This window comes from Aotus nancymaae, unplaced genomic scaffold (genome assembly GCF_030222135.1).
Source record: "Aotus nancymaae isolate 86718 unplaced genomic scaffold, 86718_ANA_hifiasm-v0.15.2.pri h1tg000057l, whole genome shotgun sequence".
Taxonomy (NCBI): Eukaryota; Metazoa; Chordata; class Mammalia; order Primates; family Aotidae; genus Aotus; species Aotus nancymaae.
In genome coordinates, this window is record NW_026988471.1 from 37,354,396 (window position 1) to 37,370,468 (window position 16,073).

At 34.8% G+C, this 16,073-nt stretch overlaps 1 protein-coding gene across 2 annotated transcripts in view; it reads right to left on the reverse strand.

Annotated features, from left to right (window-relative positions):
• The window catches only part of HNRNPLL (heterogeneous nuclear ribonucleoprotein L like), a 41,603-nt gene that overhangs the window by 10,274 nt on the left and 15,256 nt on the right, over positions 1-16,073 (reverse strand). For both annotated transcript variants that reach the window (XM_064364010.1, XM_064364009.1), the window contains 6 exons: positions 14,115-14,352; positions 12,303-12,383; positions 10,754-10,855; positions 10,595-10,667; positions 6,353-6,424; positions 1,118-1,335 (listed from right to left, as the gene is read on the reverse strand). In XM_064364010.1, coding sequence (XP_064220080.1) covers positions 1,118-1,335; positions 6,353-6,424; positions 10,595-10,667; positions 10,754-10,855; positions 12,303-12,383; positions 14,115-14,352 — 784 coding nt within the window. The remainder of the gene's footprint in view (positions 1-1,117; positions 1,336-6,352; positions 6,425-10,594; positions 10,668-10,753; positions 10,856-12,302; positions 12,384-14,114; positions 14,353-16,073) is intronic.

Below are 16,073 nucleotides of genomic sequence, written 5' to 3' on the forward strand. Positions count from 1 at the left end.
CAAACGTGCAGTTCCCTAGACTTAACACTTGGGTTCAAGATAAAGTGCGTGAAAATAATCTGAACTACTTCTCCCAATGTTACTAAATCTATCCCATGTATTCTTGGCCAATTACATAAGCAAAGGTATCCCATATGTTTTATCCCCAAACCAAATGTGGAGTTTCCTTTTTTTTTTTTTTTTTTACTGTGATCAAATGGTTGACAAAATTCGTGTTTCAGAATTCTGAAGAGTTGCTTCCTTAGAACAAGGAGGCTTTAGAATTAATGAACTAAGAACTAAGGTACCAACTTTTCAAGCCATGTTCCCCTCCCACACACAGTGACTCACATGCTCTAAGTACTTATTGTTGCAAAGTACACTAAAATCACTTAAAACAACAGGACAAAAAACACATTACTGCAGTACTAAAACTCAAATTAGCAAGTGTATCAAACAACTGGTAACTTAAGACTACCAGTCATTTTCCCATTTAAATTTTCCATGATTCTTTCAAAAATGATTTATCTCATTTTTGTAAGATATCAATAAATAAAATGTCACAGATTTGGGGAAACCACAGTTATTTGGTAAAAAGTAAAGATACAATTGTTAAAGGCCTTCAAAATATGTAAAACTCCAGACAGTTTTAGACACATTCTATCAAAGTGGGTCAGTTTGGAACACTGAGCTAAATGAACCCTGGCATTTAAGAGGCAAGTGTATAAATTCTAAAACTCTTTTGAAATTCATGACTTCTGGCTAGGCTCTGAAGCTTGTTTTTATATATACCTCCATGAAAGTAACTGCTCTTTCAACATGTTAAATGCTAGAATCTCTTTGAAATGAGAGCACCAAAATATAGACTTCATGCCTATCATACCATAGTAGTTGATTAAACTACTGCTTTAGACTTCTTTTTATATTGGTTATTTAAAAAATATTTGTAGTATCAACAACCTATTTACCAACAAAAAACATTTTCCAGAGTTCTTATATAATGGATTTTTAGCATATGGGGGTCATTACTGAAAGAAAATGGATGTTCCTGATGCAAGGAGAAGACACATATTTGCAGCCTTTTCAGAATTACTATTGAATATCCTAGCAAAAGAAACTAATACAAAGAGAAACTTACCTTCTCAATATTTCCATATAAGCAGAATAGGTTGAAGACTCTTGAACAATTCATTTTTAGTTGATGTAATCCACTAACCATTACAACTGAACCAGAGGGATTTCCTCCATGCATGTAAGAGGAAGAAGCCTGCGGTAATGGATAAGCAACAAGCTCAGGTGTATCTCGAGAGCCCATTCTGTAACGACTTGGTAAAGGCAATAATGGACCATGGGATCCTACAAAAATGATCAAAATAAATAAATAAATAAACATATACATATAGTTCTGTTTCTAAATACTTTATTAGATATGCTGCACCACACAAAAAATAAACTTTTAACATTAGCTAAGTTTGATGTACAAACAAAACTCAAATGTATTAATATTTAAGTATAACCCAAGGAAAACTAATAAAATCTATATTCATCTGTACCAGATCCAATATATGTTGACCTATACCTGTATACACCAGGATATAAGTTTATATTTTTAAAAAATGGTAGTTTAACAAAAAAGGCTATGGAGGGGTAAGAAAATGAATGTAAAATTTGGGGCCACTGTATATAAATTATACGTCGAATTTTAACATAAACCTCCTGTCAATGTCTTTTGGAGGAGGAGTAATATTACATGTACAGTAAAATCTAGGAAGCTATCTCTATACAGATACAACAAAAAACATCTTCAGTTCCACTGAAAAGTTGTTTCCTTGAATATATTTTACTATGTAGTTTCAGGTTGGCTTCTTTTTCCCCTAATTCTAATTTAGGAAATTAAAACCTAGATTTAGTTAATACCTCAACTACACACAGGTGGTCTTATTACTCTACAACTTCCATTTTTTGAAACAATATCAAGAACCCAGAAGGAAATAATCCCTGAGTATCTAAAACTATTTTAGCAGAAACACACACACACACACACACACACTCTCACACACAAATCTATGTCTCTTAAACTGAGAATCCTCATTAAGAATCAACTTGCTAATTTTAGAGTAGCTTTAAACAACTTTATCTGTTTTTTCCCATCCACAACAGAAGTAACAAAAAATAAAGCTAGGAGAAACTGTGACACTAAAAGTAGGCATAGGGCACATTTTACAGCAGTAAGAAGAAAGGCAGAGGAACTCAAAAGCAGCAACTAAGATGGAGACATGCAGCTTAGAAACAGAAACCCTTCACATCTTAGGTGCTCCTAATTATAACAGAAGCATTGCCTGGGGTACATGAAAAGGTCCCCCTGATGTGCAAAACCAATCCAAAAACCCAAGTCCATTCTCCATTTCTCAAGAAGTAAAAAGTATGTTATGCCACTGAGGTGCACTTGTATACAGGACTAAGGGACACCTGTCATCTATCTACTAAGTGAGTTACTAGGAACTACTAAATTTTGGTATTCATAACATACTATTAGAGCTTATGATGGACTCAAATTTTGAGTATTCTAATCACAGCTGCCATTCATAACAACACAGTAACGCTACCATTAAGTACATGCAAACACAGTGTGAATTTCTGCAATTTTAGGGAGGAATACTTTATCAATGCATCATCATCAGTGTTTCCTTAAATTGGTCATGGATTTCAACTAATCCTTTTATTAGCAATTGGTAGTTTAACAAAATAATCAATATGAGTGTCTGGTTAGTAATTACATATTTGGCTTCTAATTTAGCCTGTTTTACATATACCAAGATTCAAATATCAATCATTCTTATTCCTACTGCAAAAGTACACATACATAATATATTGCCTCCCTAACATCTACCATTCGCTTGTACAGTGATGACACTTCACTAATTTTTTTTCATGGGCAGTAGAAAGACATGTGGTAGATGGGCAGTGGAACTTTTACTCTGCGTATAGTGGCTAAGGTCCAAAACCTTTGAGATCTACTGCCCTAAGTAACAACCAAAATCAGTGCAAAACAGTAACTGATGTTTGTAATTATGGCTTTGAGCCAACATTATTAAATTATCTTATCTATACTATTTAGATTATTATCTATATTGTTTAAGATGAGAAAAATCATAAGTCTTTTAAAAGTTTTCTATATTAAATTGATGATGCAAAAAGTTTGGGTGTTTAAAAAAACTAATGCTAGGGAGGGGTGGGGAAAAAAAAAAAACTAATGCTTCACATATTTAAAAAATTCACTTGGCCAGGCACAGTGGCTCATGCCTATAATCCCAGCTATTTGAGAGGCCAAGGCAGGCAGATAACCTGAGATCAGGAGTTCAAGACCAGCCTGGCCAGCATGGTGAAACCCCATCTCTACTAAAAAAATACAAAAAATTAGTCGGGCATAGTGGTACCCGCCTGTAATCCCAGCTACTCGGGAGGCTGAGGCAGGAGAATCACTTGAACCCAGGAGATGGAGGCTGAGGTCAGCCAAGATCGTGCCACTGCACTCCAGCCTGGACAACAGAGCAAGACTCAGTCTCACAGAAAAAAAAAAGAAAAAAGAAAGTCACTTACGTGGAAAAATGCTACATAAATGGTATATTAACATTTTGAAGGCATTTTCCATCTTTCAAGCTTTAAAATCTTTGGTCCACAAACCATATCCAAAGATGCTAGCAATTAAAAAACAAACTCTTCTTGAGCTTATAGCAAATAAATCTATATACCCATTTTTGCCATGATTCAACTATGAAAGCTTCTACCAATTCATTTTGTAAAAGTCTGGGCTTCCCAAATTAAATTTAAAGAATTGTGATGATTCACATAGACTTTATACTGCTATAATAAACCAATGAACAAATTTAATCTGATGGAATCTATAGGTCCTAAACCATAATTAACTTTTTCTATTCCCTTTCTTATAGATAATCACATAGGAAAAGGAAAAGTCATCTATAATGTGATCCCAAAATGCCAGTAAACCTGTTTTGGTGAACTGCTGATCTGAAGGGATACAGTTGTGATTTGTAATATTTGTAAAAAGGCTCAATATCACTAATACACATCCCCATCTTTGCGTTTTCCCCTATTATGCATCTTACTTCTCTTCTCTGCCTCTCTTTATTCACTCTCTTTCCTCATATACCCCATTCTTCTTACGTCCCTAGAAAAGTAGAACGAATTAACTTCATAAATATTCTAATGGACATAGTTCAGAATGGATACCTCCCTATACAATCCCACCACAACTATCAAAGAATTTCACAATGGGCTTTTCAAAAAGAGTTCTTTTGGGTATATGACATATTTTGTTTATACAATTTTTCAGTAAAATATTTTATAAAGGAAGGCAGACTTATACTAAGAAAATAATCTGTTTCAACACTACTACAGTTGAGTTCCTTGCCCTTCATTTATTCTTTCACAGATTTTTCTAATCCCCTTCGGCAAAATATTTAACCAGTTTTTAGCCTTCAGCTGACTGCTATGACTCTACAACTATACCACAAACTTATAATAGCAAATTATTTGTAACCCTCCATTATGCAAAGTGCAACAGACTCTCAATATTTCTTTACTGCAGGATCAGAACTACTCATACAACCATGTTTAATATTTACTGTGTTACAAGGCCGGGCCCAGTGGCTCACGCCTGTACTCTCAGCACTTTGGGAGGCCGAGGTGGGCAGATCAAGAGGTTAGGATATCGAGACCATCCTGGCCATAGTGAAACCCCGTCTCTACTAAAATAAAAAAATTGGCCGGCCGTGGTGGCACACGCCTGTAGTCCCAGTTACTCAGGAGGCTGAGGCAGGGGAATTGCTTGAATCCGGGATATGGAGGTTGCAGTGAGCCGAGTTCGTGCCACTGCACTCCAGCCTGGCAAAGAGCAAGACTCTATCTCAAAAAAAAAAAAAAATTTACTCTGTTACAGGAACAACTAAGAAAAACAATCAAGGTACACACTCACTAAACCAATTGTAGTAAGATTTTCATTCTATACCACACTTACTGTTTTGACAAAACAGAGATGGTTTCAATCTTTTCTACCTTATAGACTATGGAATCTTGAAGATGCGCACGTGCACATACATACATACACACACACACACACACACACACTCCTAGAGTTCAAAAGAAACACACTAGAAAATAAGCTAAAACTTGGCCAGGCACGGTGACTCACGCCTGTAATCCCAACACTTTGGGAGGCTGAGGTGGATGGATCACAAAGTCAGGAGTTCAAGATCAGCCTGCCCAATACAGTGAAATCCCACCTCTACTAAAAATATAAAAATTAGCCAGGCATGGTGTCAGGTGCCTATAATCCCAGCTACTCAGGAGGTGGAGGCAGGAGAATTGCTTGAACCCAGAAGGTGGAGGTTGCGGCGAGCCGAGATTGTGCCACTGCACTTCAGCCTGGGTGATAGAGCAAGGCTCCATCTCAAGAAAAAAAAAAAAAAAAAGCTAAAACTCACAGTTAAGAATGGTCATTAAAGCAAATATGTAGGCAATTTGAAACATTTAGCACAATAGGCAATACCAGGGGCTTTTCAGTGACCAATCCCAAGACTATAATATAGAAATTTCTCTTTTCTCCCACTTTTAATAGCATTGTACTTCAACTTTAAAGCACAGAATAGGTGGATTCAATAACTACCACTAAAAACCAAGTAATATTTTAAAACAACTTACAGCTAGTTAAAAGTCTTATCAATAGCAATTCTCAACATCTACTTATAAGAACAACAGTTTGATACCTAATGTTACCTAACTTTTTCCTGGGGAAAAACATTATTCTAGGTTCCATAATCTTATCAACACAGCAAACAGTAAAGGCTGAGAAGTTTTAAAAGGGGAGTAAGTATGAACAAATTTAACTGAAACCGAAGTACCAACTACAGAACTAAAAGGTGAGTCTAACCAGAAGCATGTTTTCTTTTTGACAAATACCCTATTCTTTCTGCCTTTTATTACTCAAAATTCCTCTGTTCCTAATTGCTGGAATGAAAGAAAATACACTTACTGAACAATAAATACTTCTTTCTGGTCCTCTTACAAGCCAGAACCCATTAAAAATCAAAACCACACCAAAATATAATGGCAAAAAAGTGTTCAATCCCCAACCAGTAGCTCTCATTTATCTCAAGGATTTTTTTTTAATCAATATCCTAAGAAAACAAATTTTAGACAACTCCTGGGAATACATTATAAGGGACTGATCCCATATAAACCGAGTCAGACAAGCAGTAAAAATATAGAGACAAGAAATGTGCCATGGTTCATCAGAAATGCACAAAGTCAAACAGTTCATCTTTACTACTTTCTTTCTGCCTTGACAACTTACCATAGCCATCATGTCTAAACGAAGAAGGGTGTTCTCCCAAAATGGCTTGTCTCTGGCGACCCTTTCCTCTATCTGACACAAAAGTAGAAACATGGTTTTAACAATTTTGACCCAAGTACACAACAGAGTTCTCAAATGGGAAACACCCATTCAAAACATCCATTACAACAATTCATAAAAGAAATGTGATTCCTGGTTAACTTTAAACATCCATTCATATCCAATTTAAATACAACACCAAGAGTGTAAAAAATAATTCTATCTAACAAATTCCACTTAACTTGAATATATCTTTTTGGCAAAGGCTAAATACAATCACACTTGCAAATTTAAGGAAGAATGGATACTTTTCAGAAAGTGAATGTACACAATGCTAGATTTGACATTGTACAGAAGTTTTTACCAATACATGTCTTTAAAACAAGCTTTAAGTGCAGTACTTTTGAAAGACAGTACCTGAATCATACTATTAGCTTCAACAGCAACACATTTTCAAAGTGGGCTTCTTTCAAGAAGTTTCAGCATAAGCCAACAACAACCTGTATTACATGGTTTCACAATCAGTAAACACAGAGTATTTTATATGTATATGCACATATTTACAAACACCTACTGACTTGAGAGCTGAAAATGTTCACACCACTGGCTTGTATTATATCATGAATAAGTCATTGTCTATTGACCTTAACACCAGGCAGGACTATGAGCAACCCCCAAACTTTAAAGATGCCAAGATATAGCTAACCAAGGGGGCTACATTATTGGATGAGAATACTACAATACTCTAAAGGATAACTTTTATTCTAGCTACATTTTCAGAAAAGGCATGCCAATTTTCCCAAATCTAATTAGAGACATCAAAAAAATTACTTACAGGTTTCTAAAATAGCACCTCCTATATTGGTTAATAAATTTTAAAAATCATTATAACACTTTTAGAAAGTTTAGTGATCAAATTACAGAGCCCAATATGATTTTTAAAAATATGTATCTTAAGACTCTGGTCATTCTGATCCTTGAAAATTCAGAGAGGCTTTACATATATCCTTAGTCACCTAAACAAATGAGGTTTATGGGAGATGAGAAATACTTTAATTTTCACTTCAGTCTAGAGAAGTAGAGTTGTAATCACTATTCCAAGTTATTATAGCATTGAAAGGGACTGAGGCCATATGGAAAAATTCTCTTTACATCATTTCTATCAGTTAGGACCATCTAGCTTCTGCTTACCCAGTAAGTCCTAAATTGTGAGAACACTAATTTTTATATTATATAGAAATGGATCCTCTACCCATATTCTACCCCATTTGGGGCCTTATAGACTTAGTCTTTGTCCAAAACCTCTTCTAAATGTTCGACAAGTTATTATGACTTCCCATTCCCCCAAAGTCATTTCTTCTTCAATCTTAACATTCACAATTCCCTCTACTACATGGCTTCTAACATCTCTCATCATGTAAGTCTCACTCCTTTTGAACCAATCTAGTCTATTAATCCATTCTGTCAATGTTCCTCTGCTTAAGCATACACCATCAAACACTAATTCCTTATCTGACCTAGGAATGTTAAAACCAAAACAACCATAATGTCTTCATGACTCCGTTTTATTGATACAATTAACAGTGCACTTTATCATAAAGGAAAGAGAACTGGGTTGGGAATCAGATGATTCCAACTTTACCACTAGTTTGCTATATCATCGAAGAAACTCACAATTTTCATTCATAAAATGAAGGAGTCAGAGTAGATGATCTCCAAGGTATCTTTCAGCCAAACATTCTCATTAATAATTCACTTCATTTGAAGTATTCACTACCTAATATAAGGTCACGTAAAACAGAAGTGAGCAGAAAGTCAAACACTAAATATATCAGTTTCTAAATGGTGGTAAGCTTTCCCAGAGTCAACTGATCTGATGGAAGCTGTGGACCTTCTACCCGAAAAGATGCACCTATCTACGGATTTTGCTTAAGATTTCTGGAGGGGTTCCCTGGAGTCCCGGTTAGGAATTCTTTACACTAAAATATAATTCGAGCTGAAAAGGGCTTTGAAAATAGTGAAGTTATGTTTTTAAAAGTTCTTTTTTTTTGGTTGAAAAAATTTTATGAAGGTCTTTATTTGGGGATAGCAACCTAACAGTTTGAACAGCTATCAACTGGAGTGCAAGCTACGAGCTCTACAGAAACAAAAACATAAACTGTTACGAACTTGCAAGACAAATATCTGTAAGAAATTAGAAAACAAAAACTTTTTTTCCTTGAAAGTGTAAACTAAAACTATTTTACTTGCTTTAATTATATTTCACTATTTACATATCTACCTTATACATTTCTAAACTTATTTGACTAGAATTGTATGAAGAAGTAACCTAAGCTGGCTTTGTGTAAACTTCAGACCTTTTAAAAGAATAGATGTAAACACTGTTAAAATAAGAAGCATTATCTATACATGTTTTAAGAGACCCTGAGAAAAATGCAACCAAAACTATTTCAAATGAAATTTTTTTAAAAAACAAAACCGAGTGGTCGTTAACTGTAAACTGACAGAAGTGAGAGATTTCTCATCAACCACTTGTCCTGTTGTTTGAGTGCTAAGGATTTGCTTTCTAATACTGACTTCAACTGCACCAACCCTAGGCCAAGCAGATTGCATAAGTAGTGAAAAACATGGGGTCTAGCCAAAGCTGCATTACAAAACAAACCTATTTGCAATTTCATGCATAAGGCAAGATGATTTCCTGGGAATTGAGAGTTAAAGAAGCCAATCACCTAAAAGTCCTAAATATGCAAACATGCAAAAAGATCAGTCATCACACTGTCTTTTTCTTTTTGCTAGAGTACATGCACTATAGAGTACCCACTGCCCAAGATATTTTGTATGCCATAAAATTTTTTTCTAGTTACTTTTACAGACATATTTATCTTGAGTTTTTCCAACCTGTGGTTCAAACACTGATATTGTAGTTAAGATGTAGCCAATACTGAAGCCCCCTTGTTTTTACAAGATCCATATTTTAATTTGTATATTCCAGAATTGTCACACAGTTAAACAATTTTATCAAATTTATGCTCATGAAATCTAGCATTTATAGGTGAAGATGCATCTCAAATGAAATGCTCTTATTTTCAGATTTATCAAGTTTATATATATTCTACCTTGAACAGACATGGTTCACCTACATTTGAAATGTCAAAATTTCTAGTTACACAAATTGACATAAGTGATAACCTTAAATTGTTACAAAAAGTGACAACTTATAAACAGCCACTTTACAAAAATCAAACCACACAGAAGAACATCTTTCACATATAATGCACCTTTTCATTATGTTAAAATTTCTGTTCCATGTCCACAATTGAGGAAAAAAAACAAAAAATTTAAAAAGTAAACAAGTGCAGCAAGTGTGCACCTTTCTCATCCTTTTACTTTTACTATCTGTGTGGATTGGTTGAGCGTTATCAATTCCCAAGACCTATTAATAAACTGGTCCTGGTTATTTGCCAATTAACAATTTGAATCTAAGCTGCAAACAGTTACAGTAATGGGCATTAAGATTTACAACATTGCAGATGAAGTCTAGTTTCCCTTAGTGGAAAGTCTTAAATTCTACAACTGAAACCTTAAGGGAAATCAGACCAATATATACATACAACTTGAGTAAATGGGCACAGTCTATCATGGTGTTCATCCCATGCAATTCTGAAGTACTCTTAAGTGTCCTCCTTTAAAAACTTGGGGTGATGGTGCATGCAGTATGCAGTCAAGGTGAATTGCGAGTCTGAGTTTTTCAGAGGGCTTTTTGCTGTTGCCGATGTTGTGCATGATGAAGTGTAGAGTCAGCCTGCTGGTCCTCTATCCTTCTTAATGCCTCGTCCAGCTTGGGGGGAAAGTCCTTTCCATAGAGAAGCAGTGTGCAAGTCTGCAGTTTGTAAGGAATATTCTGAATCAGTTTCCTCTCCTCCAAAGAGAGAGAGCTGCTTGGAGAAATGCAAGTCCTTGAACTGCGGGCGTGCCTGAATGTGTGGGCTCCTTGTTGAACTAAATATAAATAGCTCAGATCATACCAGTAGGGGGCACTAATGTTCAAGGTTATTTTCCAGCATTACATGGCCTCTTGCAACAAAAGCATTCACCAAGGTTTTCATTTGAATTAACTAGCTCATCTCAGGAAAAAAAGAATCTAACTGCATATAAGAATTTGTCAGCAGATTAAGTACATTCTAAAATGCATAAAATACCTACCTCGTCTTCCCAAATATGGTTTAGTGTAGTCCCAACTGTCATTGTCATTCCTAATAACATTTAGACGAGTTGGCTGTTGAGATTGAAAATAAAGTAAGTTCAAATTGTATATCCAAAGCATAAATATTTCTTTGGTAGGGTGTTGAAAAAAATATTTACCCGTGCATATTCAATTTTTAGTGTGCAACATCCAGCATATATATCGGCTCCATTGAGTGCTGCTTTAGCTTTCTGGGCACAAAGGACTGATTCAAACATAAGCTCTATTAAGGAAATTTGGTTTAAAGTATCTGATAATCATTACTCACTCCCAAAGGATAGGACTGAAAATAATCAGAAGTAGCGTTTTTACTTCTGGAAGTGTTTTACCAATTTCAGGATGAATTTTAGGAAAATTTATTTTTAAGATCAAGGGTGGCTAGGTGCAGTGGCTCACGCCTGTAATCCCAGCACTTTGGGATGCCAAAGCGGGTGGATCACCTGAGGTCAGGAGTTCAAGGCCAGCCCAGCCAACATGGTGAAACCCTATCTCTACCAAAAATACAAAAATCAGCCGGGCGTGGTGGCGGGTGCCTGTAATTCCAGCTACTCGGAGGCCGAGACAGGAGAATCGCTTGAACCTGAGAGGCGGAGGCTGCAGTGAGCCAAGATCATGCCACTGCACTCCAGCCTGAGCAACAAAGATCGAAACTCCATTGCAAAAAAAAAAGAAAAAAAAGATCAAGGGTACCAAAGAAGACATAATACAACCAAACTATCTACCTTAATTCTTTTAAGTCATCGTTAGTACTTTATAAATTGGAAAGCAGAGGACATAATGGAGCATGGTCCCATTTCCTAGCAAAGGACAACTTGCAACCTTGAAACAGAAAAGATTTTACTCTTTAAGAACATTACAAAAAAAAAAAACAAAATAATACAAAATACATATATGATTTTTACATATTTTTGAAAAGGCAGAGTTTTATCATAATTTATCTAAAATTTTATCAGTTTTTAAAAAAATTACATAATCCATAATTTTTAAAAAATCAAATCACAAAGGTATATAAAGTAAACAAACAAAAAACAAAAGTACCTTGCCAGAAGTAAGTATTGTTAAAGAGTTTGCTGTATATCCCTACCTTTTCCTATTCATACACATGCACACATAGGTTGGGGTTTTCACTTTATTATTGTTATTTTTTTAAGATGGGTGTGTACTATCTATACTATTTTGTAACTTGCTCTTTTTACTCAACATATGACAAATTTAACATAAAGAAGTAGCTATTACATAAACCATGACCATTTTAACATAAAGAAGTAGCTCTTACATAAACCATGACCATTTAAAAGGCTCAATAAAAAAAGGTAAGAAAGATTTTACTGACTTAAAAGTTTTGGTACTTCCAAACTATTTTAAGAGGGAGTTAGAAAAGTTCATTTGGGATAAATTCCAAAATGGTACAAGCGTATGTATCTTCAGTGTTATGTAACAGCTTAAATAAAGAGGAAGCACTAGATTGCTTTCGGGTAGCAAGTTATTCTTATTATAAATAGTAAAATATCCTATGAATACTGCAGTTTCATTTTTTAAATCTAAGTCAAGTAGATTTTTGTGAGAGAAGAAGGTAAACACCAGTTGTCTAGAAATGGTTAAGCCGGAAAAAATAAGATCCATATGAATTACACATCAATAAAAATGTACAAATAAAGGATATTCAACCATTGCTTGTATCCCATTTCTCTTGAATATAACAATACGTTGCACTTTTCCGACAGGGTTGCATACAGTATATAAAACATCCTATGAAAGAAAAAGACAAGACTTCTTCACACTTTACATTTGGTAAAACATTAAAGCTATACTTTGTTTTACCTAAAAACCATCAACTGTCAAGATGTCATTTCTATTAATTATTAATGAAATTAATTTTTTAAATTATGACTTTTTTTTTTTTGAGACAGGGTCTCACACTGTTGCCCAGGCTAGAGTGCAGTGACTCAATCACAGTTCCCTACAGCCTTGACTTCACAGGCTGAAATGAACCTCCCATCTCAGCCTCCCAAGTACCTGAGACTTCAAGGCATGCACCACCATGAGTTAATTTTTCATTTTTTGTAGAGACAGAGTCTCACTATGTTGCCTATGCTGGTCTCAAACTCCTGAGCTCAAAGGATCTACCACCTCAGTCTCCCAAAATACTAGGATTATAGGCGTGAGCCACCATGCCTGCCTAAAATTATTACACTTTAATAAATCTTAAGTTGTTTCCTCACATACACAATATACTCACATTAAAGTTCCAATGGAACATTTGGAAAGTACTGTCATCTATTTTATCTCATAAATGAATTCTCAATTTTTATTTTCTTAACAGATAACTAAAATAACTTGGTAATATAAAATAAACCAAAACTATAATCAATATTTTTTTCCAAATGTGACACTGAAATGTTTAATTTTCTAATCACTTGAGTTATAGTAATAAATATGTATTAAGAAATCATATTAGAACAACTCTGATACTCATTTTCCAAGGGACAATGGCTATAAAGAAAAGACCCAACGAAGTTCATACAGTTAGATGTCACTAAACAAGACACCAGTCATCTAAGAAGGAATCTAAATATCTACTTAGGAGTACTTATTCAACTATCAAGAAATTTCTTGAGCACCTATAATTTACAGAGCTGCATTGTTACATACCAGAGATACAACAAAAAACAAATCAGAGTACCTATACTAGGTAAGTTATGTTTCCCAACACCAACTATTGTAAACATATTAATACTATTAAGTCTATCAATATTTAAAATAAATACAAAATGTCTAATTAAATCTAAAGAATATCTTATGCTTTCAGTTTACATCCCAAAATAATATGCCCAGACTACATATAATACCAACTGAAATTTCCCTTACTGTGATGTTCTTCTATGCCTTACAAAAATCAAGTGTCTGTGTTACTAGCTTAATATGAAACAACATGTGAGTAGGAAGAAAACTGGTCCAGGAAACAAATCCTTTTTAAGTCCTTTTTAAATCCTTTTTAAAAATTTTTACACTTTTTAAAAGAGTAAAGAAGTAGGGAAATTAAAGTAAATCAAAGAAAGATTAACAAGCTATTGCAAAATAATTCATAATGATATGTGCATCTTACTGTAACATGGGATTCTGTCATAACATAGTAGATGTTCTTATACATATGCTGGCATAGGAGTGAAAGATTTTTTTGAACTATTTCAAATAAGTCTCTATAATTTCTTATTACCAAAAATGGTACTGGTACTGATTATACATTAAAAATTTCAATGTGCCTGTTTAATTAGTATAACTGTGTTTATCTTTTTGGCTTCAGTGCTCAGCATTTTTTCTTTGTTCATTAAACTTGATAGCAAAAATTAAGATTAATTTTCATAATTAAAAAAACTATTTTCTAGTATCTAGATGGCAATGAAAAAACTACAGATCAGTCACTCTAGAGGCAAACTGCAAAATCACTTTTAATTTCATCTGTCATACTAAAATACATACCACTGTAATTGGATAAAGTGGATTTTGAATTGAGAGCAGAAGAACTTTGTTGCCTCCTGATGGATCATCAGTATTTCCTGGCCGAGTGATCCTTTTGCTTGTAGAGTAGTTGAAAAAAGCCTGTTGACCAGCAATGTACACAGGTTCATCCGCAGCAAATGTCACACATTCTTTGGCACTATCTACGTTTTCAAATTCCACTAGAGCCTGTCGTTTAAATGGCATCATCATCACATAGCTGAAAAGGGAGGTAAGGAGGATATACACAAACACAGTAAGTTCCATTAACATTATTTGTCCTCAATTAAGTAAAAGCAAATGCAAACTTTAATAAAAATGTGTCAAATCCCACAGATTAGTATTCTTCACTACCTGTATCCAATGTAAGTCAACTCTTTTTTTTTTTTGAGACGGAGTTTTCGCTCTTGTTACCCAGGCTGGAGTGCAATGGCGCGATCTCGGCTCACCGCAACCTCCGCCTCCTGGGTTCAAGCAATTCTCCTGCCTCAGCCTCCTGAGTAGCTGGGATTACAGGCACGCACCACTATGCCCAGCTAATTTTTTGTATATTTAGTAGAGACGGGGTTTCATCATGTTGACCAGGATGGTCTCGATCTCTTGACCTCGTGATCCACCCGCCTCAGCCTCCCAAAGTGCTGGGATTACAGGCTTGAGCCACCGCGCCCGGCGTAAGTCAACTCTTAAATCACCCAAAGAATTATCGTACACCAAGTAGATGGTACACATATAAAAGTTTATCTCTAATCTTGACAATTCTCCAAGCGATTAAGTTTATCTACCTCATGACCTCCTCAAACACAATTTCCTGTTATTAGTTACTAACAACACAACCCAGTTTATTCTTTGGGGTGCTACTCCGAAGCAGTATTAGAAAATATCAAAGACACAAACCAACGGAGATAAAACTCAACAGAAGGTTGGCAGACAGAGTCCCTACTTAACAGCAGAAACTACTACCTCTCTTCAATTATCTTCTTGAATAAAAAACCACACTAATAGCTAAGAACTGACTATACTTTTAAAACAGAGATAAATATAAATGAAGCAACCACAGACTGACCAAAGTTCCAAAGTTGATACAAATAATCTCCTCCAAAACATTTTAAATATCCATGAAAACAATTCATTAGAATATGGCAATCACGGTTGCCTATGAAAAGATGTTTACTTTTCATAGTATACTCTTTACTAGAGAAACAAAGCAGCTAAAATAATAATAATAATAATAACCCCAAACCATAATACAGTACATTCTTTTTGGAGGAATATATTTTAATACAGGAAATGAAGAATAAAAAAGTGAAGGAAGGGTAGAAGACAGAAATCACAGCACATGGATCACAATGGGGTAAACATGTCCTCTATTCACAGGAACGAGAATCTTAAAAATACTTTAAAATACAATTAAGTGTTTTTTATAATAGCAGAAGGTCAAAGAACTGTTGGGGCAGGCACTCAGTGATATCACTGCTTCTTAACCAGGCATCCAGGACCTACTGCTACACTATGGAAACTGACAAATGGTACAGTATTAATAAGAAACAGATCACTGTACAGCCTGGCAAACTATTATAATAATAAATGTCAGCTTCCTCATTTACAAAACTTGGAGAATTGTCAAGATTAGAATTATTACATACAAACTACTAAGCAGATTGCCTTGCACATTGTAGACCCTCAATAAGAGGTAACTATTAATGTACTTTTTTTTTTTTTAATAGATCTTGCCTCATTCAACTTCATATCCTAAGAGGCTAGAAACAGAGCCTGGCACATATTTGTTAGTCTGGGGGATTGTTATTTTTCCCCACCCATATCACTCAAAATTAAAGAAGTACAAAAACAAGGCCTTGGGTTTAAAGACTTACCAACTAAAAGTGCAAAATATAAATCCCTAGAAACATGCCTTTTAGAAACACAGATGCTTCATTGAAGTTC